The 18,140-nt window shown below is 38.6% G+C and overlaps 1 protein-coding gene across 5 annotated transcripts in view; it reads right to left on the bottom strand.

Moving 5' to 3' along the window:
• Window positions 1-4,364: 4,364 nt before the first annotated feature.
• Window positions 4,365-18,140, bottom strand: part of LOC105471332 (CCR4-NOT transcription complex subunit 4) — a 143,307-nt gene continuing 129,531 nt past the window's right edge. For 3 of the 5 annotated variants that reach the window (XM_011723772.3, XM_011723771.2, XM_011723774.2), the window contains 2 exons: window positions 6,435-6,647; window positions 4,365-5,757 (listed from right to left, as the gene is read on the bottom strand). In XM_011723772.3, coding sequence (XP_011722074.1) covers window positions 5,456-5,757; window positions 6,435-6,647 — 515 coding nt within the window. In that variant the 3' untranslated portion in view covers window positions 4,365-5,455. The remainder of the gene's footprint in view (window positions 5,758-6,434; window positions 6,648-18,140) is intronic. The other 2 variants (XM_011723775.3, XM_011723777.3) reach the window with 1 other exon arrangement.

Genomic DNA, 18,140 nt, shown 5'->3' with positions numbered 1-18,140 from the left:
AAAACAAACTATTGACTGTAAACCAAGAGCTTCTTTGGAAAAGGGGATGTTAAAAAGAGAAACCACTTCAAGGTAAATGAAACAAACAGGTACTATTCAAACCAAGGGATACACAACATGGTGACTAGCACTCATTGGCCAATAGCCAAAGATAGTCCTTCCTCTACTTCAATGGCAGACAAACTATGCCTACTAGTTTATCAAATCAGAGCACAGATCTGGGCTAAGATGGTAGACTGAACTTACATATCTAATTTTATTTCTTCCTAAAGGTCCATTAAAATTCGAGTAACAGAAAAAAGAAAAACAGGGATAACAAGAGGAAATGACAGCAATAAAATCTAAGGACCTAGAAAGTAGACGGTTGGGTGGACTCACCTAGCTCATTTGAGAAAGGCCAACCTTAAGCTAACAGCGGGGAAAACTGAGCTCCAATCCAATTTACATCACAAAATCCTCAAGGGCACAGAAACTGACAGGACTAGATACCGCTAAAACCAGAGATAAAGTGTGTGGAGTGGGGCTAAATAAAGGTTACTAAGAAAGTTGTTTTAAGAAGTTAACTCCCTAGATTCATTCCCCAACTCCATGCTATTCTTTTCATAAATGGGCAGATATTTGGAGAGTTAATCTCTGGCGAGGTAAAGACTGCATTGGGGAGATTATATGTAGTATAATATTAAATACATAAAGAGACCCAACACAGCTCTGAAGCCCTGGCAGTCAGACCCTTACCAGCCAGGCCAGCCATTGGAAGACTCTTCTCCATGGAATCTGACCAGCCAAGGCCAAGAGACAGGTGCTAAAGACAATGACAACAGAGGTTACCCATTAGAAGAGACCACCCAGATCTTCCAATAGGGGAATTCAAAGTTGGCAAGCCCTACTCATGTTTTCAAAACTCCCCATCAATTTTCCATCTCATTCATGAGCAGATAACCAAGGATTACCAAGCGTCTAAAGAGTCTCTAATATAATCACTTCTTGGCCTTTTGGCTAAGATCAAGTGTAGAAATCTCCAATAAGGAAGATAGAAATCAAACAGATTAAAGCAACTTGGAGAAACAGCACAAGGAGAAGAAAACTATAAAGTTGAAAGAAAACTTCCTAGAAAGAACAGCCAAAGTGAAGATACAGATAGAAAATTGGAGAAAATATTTTAAAAAGCGGAAGTCCAGAAAGTCTAGTATTTAAACAATGGAACTTTTGGAAAGGGAGAACAGAAAAAGAAAGTGCAAGAAATTCACTAATAAGTCAAGAAAATCTCCGAGAACTGAAGAAAATGAGTCATAAGATTTTAAAAACATACTGTATATCCACTGTGTCCAGCAAAATGAATTAAAATAGACCCACACCTGGCTGGGTGTGGTGGCTCACGCCTGTAATCCCAGCACTTTGGGAGGCTGAGGCAAGCAGATCACCTGAGGTCAGGAATTTGAGACCAGCCTGGCCAACATGGTGAAACCCCATCTCTACTAAAAATACAAAAATTAGCCAGGCGTGGTGGTGGGCACCTGTAATCCCAGCTATTTGGGAGGTTGAGGCAGGAGAATTACTTGAACCTGAGAGGCAGATATTGCAGTGAACCAAGATTGCACCACTGCACTCCAGCCTGGGCGACAGAGCGAGACTCCGTCTCAATAAATAAATAAATAAATAAATAAATAAATAAATAAAATAGACCCACACCAAGGCAGATCACTGTGGAGTCCCAGAACACGGAAGACAAACTTGCTACAAGCTTCCAGAGAGGGAGAAAGATTACATATAGAGGATAAGAGCGTCTTTGGATTGTTCAACAACAAAACTGGTAGCAAGAAGGTAATAAGCTTTCAAATTTCTGCAGGAAATTATATAGAATCCTGTATCTACCAAACTATCAACTGAGAAGTAGAATTAAATATTATTTCAGACAAGCTAATTACTAAAATATTTATCTCCCACGTACCTTTCCTTAAGAAATACTGGAGGGTGTCACGCCAGCAAAATAAGATTTAGGAAAAAAAAAAAAAAACTAGGGTATGGGATTTAGTAATATAGGAAGAAGGTCCAAGAAAGGAGAGAGAACAAAGGGAAATATTAGAAATGACTGCTGTATACCAGATCTGAGTATTGTGATCCATGAAAGCTGTCAGTACCAAGATTCCCACTGCTATTATACCAACAGGCTGCCTAAGTCAGTTTGGTTCAGGCTGCCTTCTGTACTTTCTGATTTTGACCAAGCCTAATGAACTTTCTGTTCTCCCTGCCAAGCCCTGATGAATTAATCAGCTGACACTTGTTTTAAATCCCACCCCTCACCCCAAAGGGTTAAGACACTTAATTCACGAAGCATCTGTGATCTACTCCAGAGGACTGGTGAAAAGCCATGGTGAGCTTTGACACAGGAAACGGACAGCAGACTGATCCTGCAGACCATATTTCTGCCAGGCAACCGGGACTGTGCTTACATGACAAGACCTACCCCAACTGGCAAGCCCTGTTTTCCAGGACTCACGCATAACCTTGGCCACTGCACTTCTCAGAAGAGGATTTCATAAATGATCAGAGACGCTAAAGCCAAGCTATGCCCCAGAAGCTGTTTAGTTTATCTTCTCCTAAAAGCCTTAATCTAATAGTGACAACATTGCCCTTTCCTTCCACAGCTAGGCTTGGGTTTATTACTCAGCTTTTTAAAACTGAACAATATATTATTCAAGGATAGATACACAGCGGACAAAACTCTTGAAGATTAACACAGAAATTAAAATAAAATTTGTAGATGAGAAGGAAAGAAAATGGTCTAATTGGAGAGGGCAAATAGCGGGCTTTTAAGATACTGAGGTTCTTTTTTTTCTTTTTTTTTTGAGACAGAGTCACGCTCTTGTTGCCCAAGCTGGAGTGCAATGGCACGATCTCGGCTCACTGCAACCTCTGCCTCTCGGGTTCAAGCGATTCTCCTGCCGCACCCTCCAGAGTAGCTGGAATTACAGGTGCGAGCCACCATGCCGGGCTAATTTTTTTTTTTTTTTTCCTAGTAGAAACGGGGTTTCACCATGTTAAGGCTGGTCTCGAACTCCTGACCTAAGGTGATCCGCCTGCCTCGGCCTCCCAAAGTGCTGAGATTACAGGCGTGAGCCACCGCACCCGGCCTCTATTTTTAACCTCGGTGGTAGGCACACAGATCATTATTATTTTTATTCTTCATACTTTTTGTAAAGTCATGCTTTCTATAAACTCTTCTGTATGACCGATTAAACATACACACAATTACAGCACAGCCTTATAAGGTGGAAGTTCCCTTCTTTTACAGAAAAAGCAACATTTTTATTGATATGCCCATCTCAGGACTCCCTCCCCACCCCACAAAGAGCCTTGATTACAATTTACTGGCATCTGAATATTATTTGTGCATTGGTCCATCATTTGGCAGTACAATGTGAAGGTTCAGGAGACTGAAGCAAAGTTCAAGGGCAAAGAGAGCCTGTCATTTCTAGTCCTCTCCACTTACCCAGGGAAATTTTGTTAATTTTACAAAACAATTTACTAACCACTTGGTCACCATCTATTTGTGGTGACATTTATTTGAGAATACCACGTTTAAGTTTCTAAAACTTGTGTTGAAACTCTTTTTTTAACAAATTAAAGTACAGCGTACAGGTAAGGATGAAAAAAACCCAGCTGAAAACACAGAATGTATAATCTCTATCTATCTAGTTGATCCGACAGCTTCCCTTAATGGACATGGCTGAAAATATGCCAGTTCCTGCTTTGGGCTTCTGAATGCAGCCCAAGACAAGACATACAAACCACACAGATCCTGGTGTCCTGTTGGGGAACAGGTAACTTTTATCCCCTACCCTCTTTTGGTCAGTGGTGTGATCATCGCCCCTTCATCAGGTACTTCCTAAAATGGTCAGTCATAAAAGATGTGTCTGCGGATCATCTACATCAGAGTTTCCCGATCTCTTTCCCATCATGGCACTCACAAAGTGGTGCCACTTGTGTGACATAGTGGCTGCTGCTCCCGCCAGGTCTCCCTAAAGAGAATCAACGTCTCAGCATGTCAGTAACCTCTCCATTACTGGCACATGAGGCTTCTCAGTTGGGAAGGCTTGGCCTGCATAATACAATAGCAGAAAGAGGAATCTTCTACTAAAAGCCACTGGAAGAGGGTTCTTGAGGACAAGATGGGCTGAACTTCAAGGATGACACTGACTGACAATAAAATGGTTGTTTATCCTCCACTTTCTTCTTCTAAGCCATCCTCCCTCCCTATTGTTGAAGATGTAAAATCAAATGGAAACATCTGATGGCTACTTGTCACAAAATCTTTCAAACTCACATGCAACAAAATGGAAAAACAAAAACAAGAACAACCCAAGTGTCATCATCAAGTTTTCTGTTTTATTTAAGATTTTAGTTTTAATTCTGAAGAAAGAGGTACATTTCCTTGTTTTTAGTTTTAGCGTCAGGTTATAACCAGGTTTTTGTTTTCTTTTCTCCTGTCTTTTCAATACTGCACAAACGTCCAGAAACTACAGGGTTAAGTAAAAGCTGCAGGCAAGGAGGTCAGAGATTTGCTCCTGATGGTGATCAGATGGCCCCAGAGCAGTGCTATCTCAGAGTGCCCTCGTCAGGTGAATTTACGGTAAAAGAAAAAAGATTCCGACAGAGGAGAAGGACTGAAGAAATCACTTACATTTCAGCTCTTATATTATTAATAGGTATTAAATCTGTGAATACTTTTTTTCTTTAAAACATTTCAATTTACTTTAAATCTAAAGCCAAAAAAATTTTCTCCTTTAAAAAAATTACTTCTCACCTCCTTATAAACTCTTTAGCAATCAGCCAGTTACTACTACAGATGAATTTGTCTTTCCATCAACTTCCAATACATTCTTTTGCTTAACGACACAATCAAGTCCTTGCCATCAACTTGCCAAAATAATTAAAAATTAATTTAAATTAAAAGCATTTTCCCTGCAATAATGATAAGCTGAATACAAGATGGATGCTAGGACCACTGTTTTCCCCCATGCATTTAGCAATCTCACGTAAATGAACCTGGTTTTCAAACTTCTGCAGTTGATAATGCATTTACTTGACCTTTCCTATAGATTAATCGCCATTTTCTGCTAAGCAGATTATGTCATTATTATGCGCAACAGACAAACAATAATTTTCTAAGTATTGAGACTGCCCTTTGATTTTTTTTTCTCTCCTTAAAAAGGCATTTTTAGAAACATTCAACAGTGTCACTCAAATGCTGGATCAACAAAAACTTTTACAATTAATAAAGGGATGGTAATGACCCTGTGATCGCATTGCATCTGGGGGTAGGGAGAAAAAAAATTGATCAGGTACTGGATTCTTCAGAACATAAGAGATGAGAAGGGAGCTGTGGGTGGTGGGCTGAGAGGGAGAAAACAGAGTGGGACAAATCCTGCATTTTCTAATGGTTGCTCCTCTTTGCCTAATGGCGGTCCAGTGTTGAACTCTGTAGTAAATCTGTGGGGGTTTTGCTGGGGGGTCTGAAGGCCGTCTGAAAGCCTGGGGGTGGGGAGTGGAAGCTGGAAGGGTTTGAAGGAGGAGGGTAGGGATTCCAACTGGCTCTGTGCAGCGGGATCTGTGTGCTGAAGGGGGCGCTGTGGTGGGTCTGTGATGGAGCAGCGCTGGGGCCGTCCATCTCTGTGAGGGCCTGAAGGGATTTTAGCCAGTGTGGAGGATTGTCATCTTGAAGAGAGTCTAAACTGTTTCCTGAAGATGCTGGAATACCTAAGGAAAGAAAAGAAAAAAGAGGGAAAATGGTGAGTTTGTGTGGAAAGAACAGGTCATCAAACAAATTTAGAAAACAAAACCAAAAGGAAACACAGAAGAGATTACAATTTTAAACTCCTTCCACATGAGACCTTTTAAACCTTCTGTTCCTTTGATCCTCCCCCAACAACCAAGACTTATTGTCACACAAACCCATGCCTCCTCTTGAACTAGACTTAGTCCCCCACTGTCACAGAGGCACAGCTGCAAAATACCATTCCCCAGAACTGCATGACGGCATTTCCCAATTGTGCTTTTCTTCCTCTGACAGGGATGCGTAACAAGACAGCCTTATAATAGAGAGCTTTATAACAAAAAGTGGAGTATGTTCCTTATAAGAAGAGTAAGTCAGATCCTTTTGTACTTTGAGGCCTACAAAATACACATGTTGCTAGACGTTAACACCTACTTAAACCAGAAGAAGCAACCTAGGCACCAAATGCCTTCTTATTAATACACAACTAGGCCGATAGGTTAAATGAGACTTGCATGACCCCTGAGAACGAAACAAGCCACTCCACACTTGCAGCTTTGTGAAAAGAAGCTTATGTTGAAGAGATCTTGGTTTTTATTTTATCTGTGCTAAAAACCAAACTGTTGGCAGTCAGTGGAGCTGAAGGGAGTGAGAAAGTTACCTGTGATGATGGCTGGGTCTGTCCAGCTGCCAGGGCTGTCCCAACTCAGGCTGTCGGTGGTGGCAGTGTTGGAGGTTGGTGCACTGTGGTTGGCGTTGGAGGGGGAAGAAGAATTGGGCAGTCCACCAAAGTTGATGTTAATGTTGGGTAGAAGTGCCCTTAGCCCGTCCTGCCATTCCTTCATATTTAAACTCTCTACAGAACTGCTGTTGTCTGGGAGATTTACCAACAAAAAAATGAAAGATAAAAAAAAAAAAATAAAAAGCTACGTTAGAAACATATGTTGTTCTTTAGTGGTTAAGCGGGAGAAGAATTATTCTTTCTTTATTGAGCATTTAAAATGGGTTGTCCTAGCAAGATAAACTTCATTAGGATTTTGCTCGTGAGCTCAGAGCCCCTGAAGTAAGTGAGGAAAAACCTGCTCAAGGATCAGGAGAGGGAGCTTCTTGTCTCTCTACAGCCTCTTCACCATTATGGGTTTGTAAATCAATAATCCAGTTTAAAGACTCAATGCTCCAGAGCACAATTTAGTTCCAGCTACATTATGAAGTTTCAGTTAGTGAGGCATTTAGCCAGCTGAGCTGATTTATGCTATAAAAAAGCCAAGTCTGCAAAGTCCAATATAGGAGCTTATTTCTCAGCCCATCAAATGGAAGAAAAGTCATTTTATGAAGAATAAACATAAGCAATAGAAAAAGAAAAATAATTAAGTCCTTCTTGATTATAAAACTGGCAATGTGTTTCAGAAGAGAAAAGCAGTAATGAACAGGCTTTTGAATTTGAAAAGAATGTATTTCCATTTAGTCACTAAGGCCAAGGAGGCAGGAGCTGACACCTTTTAGATGGAATAATGTCCAACACAGTCTGCCTGCCCTACTCCAACAGTTTGACCGATCATTCACAGCCGGAATCCTGGAGCCCTACAGTTTTCTGGGTCTATTTATGAATCGCATCAAACATGAGAAGACACTAGCAACATAAAAAAGGCTTTTTATAAATTGTGACTAAACTAACTTGATCTACTACCATCCAGAATCCACATAGTATAACTAACTGGTTGGGGGGAAAAGGGTGAAGTATAACAACTACTTAGATAATTGTTTTATTTAACAAATACTTAGATAGCTGTTTTATTGAAAATAGGAATGTAAGTCAAATTACAAACTAGAGTTTTGGAAAAAAGCATAGAAAAATATTTCTGATTCTACAGAACTGATTAGCAATCAACGCTGAGGAGGAGGAAGAGATGGAGGAGGAGGAGGTTCTATCAGGCACGATCTACACTGCTTAGCAAAATCAGGATTTTCTTTTTGTAATTTTGCTTTCCACCAACCACTGATCTATGCCAAATTATATCATGTTTCAACAAGTGAAGCATTTAACTCCATTGACCTTATTTAGAAAAAGACAAAAAACTACAACTAAACTGAACAAAGGTCATCTCTGAACTTACTAAGATGAAGAAAAAGCTCTCTAGGCTACACAAAACAAGACATCAGAAGGGAAAATAAATTCTCCAAGCCACTTTCATTTCATAATTGATGTAATTTACTAAACCTCACATTTCTTATATTTGCATATTATTTTACATTTGTATTGAGTTGTATGGTTTACAAGACACTCTAATAGTCAATTATTTCATTTGATCTTCACAACAGCCCTGAGAGGTAGGCAGAGGAGGATAAACAATCTGCATTTACTAGATAAAGAAACAGACTCAGGAATAATTTGCCCAAGTTCACAAAACTTGTTATTGAGAACCTGAACCTTAACCCTGACAAAAAAAAAAAAAAAGCAAGCAAGCTTACTCTCTCTTGATCTACTCTGTACAGACTATTAATTTTTTTAAAGGGTCAAATATTAAAGGGAAAGTCCAGGGGAAGATCCACGATTGAAAGGAGGCAAGAGAGAAACACAGAAGCATTATAGTATGCCCACTGGTCATGATTTGAAGAGAGATATTGTGACTCAAGGAAGAAACTGGACTTTGTGGCCAGGAGAAAAAAATTCTAATCAAGAATACAATCATTAGTTTCCCCCTGGCTCGCTAACTACATGAGACACAAACAAGATCACAAATTTAAGTCCTAGAACACTCTCAATTACAGGAAGGTTTACGGCTATGGAACATTCTAACTTTTAAAGCAGTCAAACTGTCAGGCTGAATAACTTAAAATAGCTTCCAATTAGGCAAAAACAAAACAGGGAAAACTTCCTGGAAGAAAAATAAAATCCCCCAGAAATAGAAAGATGATGTATAACTACATGGGAAAATGTTCAGGAGGATAAATGCTCTTACACCGAGTGGCTAACATCCCTAAGAAGTCCATGCAAATGATGATCCTCCCTCTTCTACTGACTAGGGAGAGAAAGAATATCCCATAAGTCAGACCAATCTGCTCCTAACTTTTGCTTTACCATTTAGTGAGCAATGAAACTGAGGAACATTTAATTTTGCATTAACAGAATAACACTTGCATTTACATAAATCTTATTTGAAAATCAGTAATAAAGTCAAAAGACAATAAAGGCAGAGGGGTTATATGAGAACTCTCTGTACTTCCCACTCCGTTTTGCTGAGAACCTAAAACTACTCTTAAAAAAGTTTGTTTTAAGGGACATTTGTTCCTGTAATTGTAGACTAATCAAATCAAGCAAGAGTATGTTAGCCAAAGAAATTCACATATGGCACATGATGCAGAAACAGTGAGAAATTTAGATCCTCCCAGGTGCACTATGATTACAGGATACCTTGGGAAATAAATTAGCTAGTTTATAATGCAACAATCTTTACACCCCTCCTCCCCCCAAAACATCATGTGCCTTGACATTTTGGGAGCCTGACAGCATGGGTGTGTGGCTTACAGTAAAGCTGCAAGTGTTACAGGGAAGTAGAATGATGCTTTTAGCTCTTGGAATAGGACCATATTCCATCTAGCTTAGAAGAAAAGAAGTTTATTTCACTGTTTTTTCCACTATTGCTATGCCAAGTGTTGGCACAAAGAAAAGGTGAGAGAAAGGAAATCAGCTTAATCCTAACCCCATCAAAATAGCTCATCTCAGTCCAGCCGTACCTGAAGTCACGTCCTTGACTCCCCATTCCCTCCCAATGACCCAAATTTGTCTTGGCTGCAAGGGCTTCTGGCAATTCCATTCTTTGAAACACACACAGCAGGGTTTATCAACCTCATCACTACTGACAGTTTGAACTACATAATTCTCTGTTGTGGAGCGCTGTCCTGAGCACTGTGGGAGGGTAAGCAGCATTGCCGGCCTCTACCCACTAGAGGCTAGGGGTACCAGCTCCCCAGTTTTGATAGCCAAAATTGTCTTTAGACATTGCAAATGTCTTCTAGGGAAGCAAAATTGCATCCAGTTGAGAACCAGAACCACTGACACAAACGAAGTCGATTCCTTTGCTTCTAGGGCTCTTAAATGATCTAACTTGACTGCACATTTTCCTTTTGAATAGTACCAGGACTTTGACCACTGACTCAACTTGATGCAAGTTCATTTTCTTTTATTTATACAGGACTTCACACTGGAGTACAATTCAATGTGTATAAGTCAGTAGGTTTCATATAGAAAACATTGTAGATAGGTTGTATAAGGCATCTCTACAACTGGCTGTCAATATAATTTAGCCATGTATATCCCAGGACTCCTAATTCATAAGTAAAAATAACACCGGCCTTACTCTCTCATAAGGATAAAAGTAAGAGAAGGAAATGCAATTTGGAGCACATTTATTACTTGCTAAATGCCTAACAACAAATGCTCCACTGGTGGTCAATACTGAATGGATATAAACTTTCCAAGAAGCTAAGGCAGAGTATTTCTTACTGCCAGGAACTAGCCCTGTGTACAAGTCTCCTTTTAGGAACTTAGGAATAGCGCCCATCATTCTCAGCGGTACTGTGAAGTCAATCTAATAATGAGCCTTCTCATTGCTAAAACATTACAAAGATACCAGAAAGTACTTTAAACTTACCATAAGATGTGAAAAGAGCAAGCAAAGTAAAATAAAAATCAAGTTACCAAACATTTTATATTAAAAACAATACTAATTTTATTTTTAAAGTAATTAGTAATAGTATAATACATCAGGGAAGGAGTGTTTATTCTTAAAGAATTGATAATATATTTAGATGTTTTCTGATGTAAAAAATTTTACTTTATGGCATATAAGTATGTACAACAAAACACTATTTTCAGTTCTAAACAATCTGAGGGCAGGAAAGGGGGTCAAGTTGTTGGTAGTAGTTCTATTTTTCAGTGCAGAACTCAAAGGCACACAATTTAAAGTACTTTCAAGATGCCATGTGCCACACTTTCATATTCTACTGTGTAAGAAGTATCAGTATACTTCGTTTGCCTGCCTCAGAAAACCTCTTATTAAAGAAGAAATTATAGTTAAAATTCTGCTACTTTGCTGGTCAAGGTAGCAGAATCCATAGTAAGCTGATCATGACGCACTAAACAAGTTGACAAATCTAGTTTTTAGCAACAACAACAAGTTTAAAAAATCAGTATAAAATGCATATATTAAGACCGCCAAGCTAAAAATCAAAGCAACTCTTTACTGAGTGCCTACAGTGTGCGTGGAACATAAAAGCACTTAAATCATGACCTCTGTTTTTAAGGGGCTAAAAGTCTAGACAGTGGGACGATGAAAATACACGAAAAGTTCAACAACTACATCTGAAAAAGCAACAGAAGAAATGCCCAGGGTGGTATATGATTAAAATAAGCTACATAAGTTCAGTAAAAAGACAGGCCAGTTGGGACACGTATGGGAACGTGTTGGTGGGTGAAGAACAGCAGCATTCGTGGAGTTGCGATTTTAGTTACTACATAGCTTTCCCCCTCCTCCCACGCCAAACCTGAAAATCTCACAACAGGTTGAAACTATCTTTAGTATTTCTACATAACACTGTACGAGTCCAACTGTTTACTAGGAAGTACACAGAAAGGCATTTTAAACAATGACTATCTTATAGACTATATTTCAGAATGAATTCTGACATCAGACCTTTCACAGAACACTGCTTGGGCAAGCACACACCGTTAGCATTAATAGCATACAGAGTGGGTATCCCTCCTTTCTGTTCTCCAGGTTAACTGCAATATGTTAGTTATTATGAAATGTAAAACTATAAATAGCAAAATGTGGGCAAACCTACTCATAACAGTAACCTGTCACTGGCAATAAGCCAATGAGTTTTTCTAGCTGGCATAAAAAGCTTCACCTGAAAGAATGGAAGTTGAGGGGGCAGGGTACCAGGACAAGGCATCCTTCCTTCCCACCTTGATTTTATGTAGTTTACGTAGGGCACCATGTAAAATTTAATTTGAAAAATAAGATCTGCTGCTAAAAGGGTAAAGACATAGATGATCTCTGCATAATGACAACATATTGAGATAAAACACACGTAAAACAAGCCCCCAAACAAGACAATTCCAGTAGATATGTTTCCACGAATATATTTTTGTGCCATCAAATCAGGATATTGTGCCTTCTTGGAATTCTTGCCTCTATTTTATTTTTGGTACCAACTCCTCAAGGTCTTCTCATCAAACAATAAATACACCCCTACAGGGTGCATTTATCCTCAGCGAGGATGTCTGTCACTGAGAGACCCAGTCACAAAATACACCTAAAAGTGTTTATTCTGCACTTCAGTTTGTGAGCCATATTTAATGGTCATTACCAAAAGGCTCAATACAACCTGATTTTTTCTAAAAAGCTTTTGTCTTCCATCTTCACTCTTGTCCTTTACAGTTCAAAACCACATGCTCCAGTGGTTAGGTTACTTAAACAAATCTTTCTTGGTGCAAGTGGCTACACAACAGAAACCTGGTTCCTACTCTGATTAACTCTTTGCCAGTTAGACTTCCAAATCTTTGTGCATTTTTAGAAAGACATAGGGAACAACCTGTCCTAGCTCCTGCCCCCACACCCCTCCCTCTTATAGATGATCTCCTCCCAGTTTTGGGATGGAGTGCATCTTCATCAGTATTTGATTTGAACAAAGTCTCAACTTCCTCAAACCTCAACAATGAATCTCTAAGTGACTCAAATATAAATGATTTATGCTGAACTAAACTTCAAAGAGCAGACAAAATTTGTCATATTGAAATTTAAAAGAAAGCCTTCATAATATAAGCATACTGTACATCAGGGCAGTCACAAAAATCTTTCCAATTTATTAACTAAAATATGCAGAGAAAATGACTTCTCAGTAAATGAATTGTTACAGACAGACATTATAAAATCAGTTTATGAAAAACGTTATTCTAGTTAAATAGTTTACACTCAAATTTCTAGAACTATGTTTATTATAAAGCAAGACAGACCAATACTGCACTAGGTCACAGACAAAATCTTAAGGGTTTAATAGATCTGAAAGTAGAGTTTGGATTAAGTGGAAAATCTTAAGAACCCAAATGAAAAAAAGAGTTCTGAGCAGAAACAAAGAACCTGAACAAAGTAACAGCCAAAACAACAACAAAAAAGGCAAAATTTGTTTATACTAGTAGAAAGAAGCAGAAATGACATAAACAGAAAAATCCAGATCCGCTACATACGGCTTGTGCTTTCTAAACTTTATTTCCTCCATTCTCCTTGCCTAGAATGCTTTCTTGTTCTCTTCAAGTAGTTTTTATTCAATCTTCCAAAAGTCAAAGTCTCTTCTCTTCCACCGGACAGCACTTAGGGTCTGAACCACTCATCTGGCAGCACACTGTGCCGTGCCATCAACTGCAGTTACTGTCAACCCTTCCATGTACTCATACTTCACCCTCTCACAACTCTGCTGAAAAGCCTGATGGGGACATCCTGTACATTCTTCAGCATGTAGCTCAGTGTTTTAGAAATGTTACATGCATCAAGATATCCACAGACTTGAGGGTCTGACTTGAGAAGAGCTGGAAAGTGACTTTCCCCAACAAAATCTGTTTAATTCATATCTATATAATGCTGTGAACAGATGGTTCTCTCCAAAAAGATGCAAAGCTTTCTGAATGCAGGAGGAGTAAGTTAAGTTTTGGGGTCCAAGAGGCTTCTCTGCATGTAAACTGAAGAAAATGAGCCACTAAGATGATATGTTTTTAATAGCATTTCAGATGCCAAAACACAAGCAAATACACTTTTAAAAAGTACAATGCATCAAAACTGTTTAAAGAAGGAATGTTTTATTAAAAACAAATATTCTAGTATTATGTGTACAAGATATTAAACAAAAGTCTCTAAGATATATTCTACCCATTTTTCTACTCCAGCCACTATTCCTTCACTCACTATGCACTTTATGTACTCAATTACTTTAGTATCAACAATCCAATGAGGTTAAGCAGTAGGTTCATTTTACAAATGAGGAGACTTGAGTAGGCGCTGTAGTTCCAAGAATTTGTCCCAGGTTATAGAGTTAGTGTTGCAGTCAGCAATTAAAATCAGTCTGACTCCAAAGCATTTGTTCTTGCCATCAAACATACTACCAACCAGTCTGTGTCCTGGGCAGGACTCATGGGCTAATTAGAAGGGAAGGACAAATGTGTTTAAATAACTATAACATGGGATAATAAATGCTATTCTAGTATGAGCAAAGACCTGTGGGGCATAAAGAAAGAAGTGAATAATTCTTCCATTCTACATATAGGATAAACGACCAATAAGAAAACATCAGAGGAAAAGCAGCTGATGTGGAAGAGGGAAAGGACATCCCATAGAGAACACAGGGATGCACAGGCCACAGGCAGCAAATAAGAAAATACAGTGGGAACATTTCAAAATATAAGTAGATGTGTTTTGCATAATGTGTATTATTCTCTTCTAAAATGTTCCTATAAGGATCTATAAATCTGTCTTGAAGGAGAATCAGATTAATGAGAACAAGATGGCTGCTTTTTGAAGGACCTAAGGAATCGGAATCTAAGAAACAAAACAAAAATATTTATGTGCAAAGTTATATTAAAAAAGAGGAAAAAGTAAACAAATTTTAATACAAAAGATACATACACCCTTAGAAGCATCACAGACTGGATCAGATGAGACCTGAACCAGAATATATAAGCAACGCTAAATGAAGGCAAGGGACAAAAAAGATTCATTTAAAAGATCTGTAAAACGTCAAAGCAGCAGCCTGGAGGGAAGCATTTAAGTGAGCACAAAACTGAGCAGTGACCATGAACAAAGCCCTGTGAGGAGTTCCAAAGATGGTCAAGGGAACGTAAAATAAGGAGACGATACATAGATCACCAGAATATTCACCCAACACTACTTTCCTAAAACAAATGACAAAATTGCAGAGACATGGAGGGTGTCAACCACCCTAACATCTTTGAAGTCTAAATCGGCTAGAAGAAAATAAACCTGACAAAACATTCCTTGCTGACGATCTCTCTTTTCCAAGGTGAAAATAAGGAAGACAACTTTTATTCTGGACTTAATTCTGACCGACGAAGAACTGGTTGGCTACTGCAAAAACAACAGAAACCCTAGGAGGATGTGACAGAATTTTGGGATTTACAAAAGCAGGGAATGAGAATAATTACACTTGAGTTCTTAGATGGCAAGCATCCTCGCTATTTTGCAAATACCACAGTGTATTACAATCATTTGTTTACATGTTCACTTTTTACAACTAGACTTTGAGCTCCTCTAGGAAAAGGATCTTGATTTAATCATTTCTATGTAGTAAACAATGCCTGAACCTGAACTTCAGCAGGTACTTTGTTTCCTAAACATGTAACCCTGAACATTGGCTTCCAGGTATTTTTTTTTTTTTTTTGAGACGGAGTCTCGCTCCGTCGCCCAGGCTGGAGTGCAATGGTGCAACCTCAGCTCACTGCAACCTCCACCTCCCGGGTTCAAGCGATTCTCCTACCTCAGCCTCCCAAGTAGCTGGGATTACAGGCATGCACCACCACGCCTGGCTAATTTTTGTATTTTTAGTAGAGTCAGGGTTTTGCCGTGTTGGTCAGGCTGGTCTCGAACGCCTGACCTCGTGATCCACCCGCCCCAGCCTCCCAAAGTGCTGGGATTACAGGCGTGAGCCACCGTACCCATTTTGCTTCCAGGTTTTTTAAGAAAACAACTATCCAAAAAAGATAGGGAAAAGGATGGGTGGGAGTGGTCCCATGGTTATAGAGAGCAGTGATTTACAGCACACAGAAGATGCGAAAACATGACATTTTGACTATGCAATAATAAATAAATCTATAAGGAAAAGAAAACTAGAGGAAATCTAAAGAAGTTGGTTGTTACACAGGGAGAATCTGATGGGATTAGATTTGAAAAGAAAGAAAAGATGGGTAGAAGTATATAACCTACTTGTATATAAAAGTATAATTCTTATGGATTAAAGTCAGAATACATAATGATCTGGGGAAAGGAAAAAATGCTGAAAGCAAGACAAAGCTATGTTTGGAATAAGGGGAATATCAGGAAAGGCCACTGCTCAGCCTGATGCCATATTAAGACAGGAGAAAAGGCAGGGCAATGTGGTTCCATGTTCATTTTGCTTCCTTCTGTCTTTAGATAAGAGCATGATCTTCTAACCAAAAGGACAGATTAAGTAATGTGAAGAAGGGAACTGTTAAGTCAGGAGAGATGCAAAGACATCACAAAAGCATCTGCTCAATTCAAATGAGTTTTATCCCAGGCTCTTAATCTTCACAGGTAAGCGCACAAAACCACTGTTAAAAAAGTACCAGAAATGGAGGAAATGGCGGACTCTAGAAGCAACATGCTTAGTATTATTATTTTTTTATTTTTATTTTTTGAAACCAAGCCTTGCTCTGTCACCCAGGCTGGAGTACAATGGTTCGATCTTGGCTCACTGCAATCTCCGCCTCCCAGGTTCCAGCGATTCTCCTGCCTCAGCCTCCTGAGTAGCTGGGATTAGAGGCGCGTGCCACCACACCCAGCTAATTTTATTTTTTGTATTTTTAGTAGAGACGGGGTTTCACCTTGGTTGACCAGACTGGTCTCAAACTCCTGACCTTGGGTGATCTGCCTGCTTTGCCTCCCAAAGTGCTAGGATTATAGGCCTAAGCCACCATGCCTAGTCTAGAATTAGTTCTTCAGAAAATTCTAAAACATTTGGGGCTTGATGATTTCTTTAGAAATGAATATGATGGGTTTATCAATCACTGTTCTGTCTGCTTGTGTTTGGGGGTATTTTTCATGGGAAATAATGTATAGCATTTCGACTAGAACTCAGCTCGATTCCACCTAAAATATACAGTAAGTTTAATTCTGAAATTGAACAAGTAGTCATAGAGGTTCCACTAACAATTGTTTTCCATTGGAAAAGTCCTTATATATTCCACGGCCCATTTCCTTTCCCCTTCTGTTGCCCATCTAAACTCAGAGAGTTTGTAGTTAGCTCTGTTCCCATCCCACTGATTGCTCAATCTTCCCCAAAAATGGAATAAAGTTATCAATGAGAGTCAAAATGAATTTTCATAAAGAACAAATCTATCAAAGTAATTTATTCTTTGGATAGGCTTCCTAGGATGTCAGAAGTATAATATATCTGGAATATGTCTTGAATTCAGCAGTTTCTGGTAAAATTTGCTGATGGTTCCCTTTTGGGATAACATGGTAAAGTATAGCATGGATAACAGCAGTGTTTAGATGAATCTACACAGAATATGAGATACTGAGTCAGCCTAAAAGTCTCTGTAATACTCTTGGCTTATATTTGACCCCATGCTTTTATTATACTTAACAAAACCCACAAAGTTCATTTAAATATGCAAGTGGAAAGCCAATTCTACAGATGACAGAATAGTGGAAACTACAACTATTCTCAAAACTCTTACATTCTTTGACAAATGTTATTAATAGTGTTATTAATAACATACATCTATCATTTTATAATCACATAGTTCTTTCATAACACAAACTTGTAAGATGGGGATATATAAACAGGATACATTCTAACAATACCAAATCCAAACACATACAATTTAACAGATAATTAGATTTTTAAAAATGCATTCGTAAAGGGCAGAATGGAGAAGATCTAACTATTAGCGTGTATGGGAAAAGGTCTAGTGGTTTTGCTTAATAGGCTTATGATACTTGGTATGGCAACTGGGTAATGGAACGCCTAAAAAAGTAACATTAAGACCGTATAAATAGATGTACAATGTCTAAATTAGCAATTGTATGACCTTAGGCAAATCACAAATGATAACCACCCTGCTTCTCATTTATCAAATGGAGATAACTACCCTACAAGATACTTTTATAAAAGAACTCTATAAACATAAGGGAAAATACAAATATTAGTAACAAATTTTAATAAGAGATTATCTGATCATATGTGGATTATTATATTCAAGTGTGAGCTTCATATTTTAAGAAAGGAAACATCAAGTCAAAATGTATGTAAAGGAGAATTAGACTGAGAGAATTCAAAATCACGTTGAGTGTGGAATGGTTCAAAGAAGTGAGGCTGTTTGATCTACATCCAGAAGTTAACAGACAAGTGGTCTTCATGTGTTTAACAAAATGCACCTAAGAAGTACAATTGGAAAAAGACTTTGGCTTAACCAAGACAAAAAATTTCTAACAATTTTGCCCTAAAGAACTCCCTACCTAGCAAAGTACAAAGCTCCTAAAACACCTCAGGAGTACACACGAAGCATTCTGAAAAAGAGGTATTAGAGAGACTTTCTGAACTGCGTATATGTGTT

This window comes from Macaca nemestrina, chromosome 4 (genome assembly GCF_043159975.1).
Source record: "Macaca nemestrina isolate mMacNem1 chromosome 4, mMacNem.hap1, whole genome shotgun sequence".
Classification (NCBI taxonomy): domain Eukaryota; kingdom Metazoa; phylum Chordata; class Mammalia; order Primates; family Cercopithecidae; genus Macaca; species Macaca nemestrina.
This window is presented reverse-complemented; position numbering and strand designations above follow the sequence as displayed.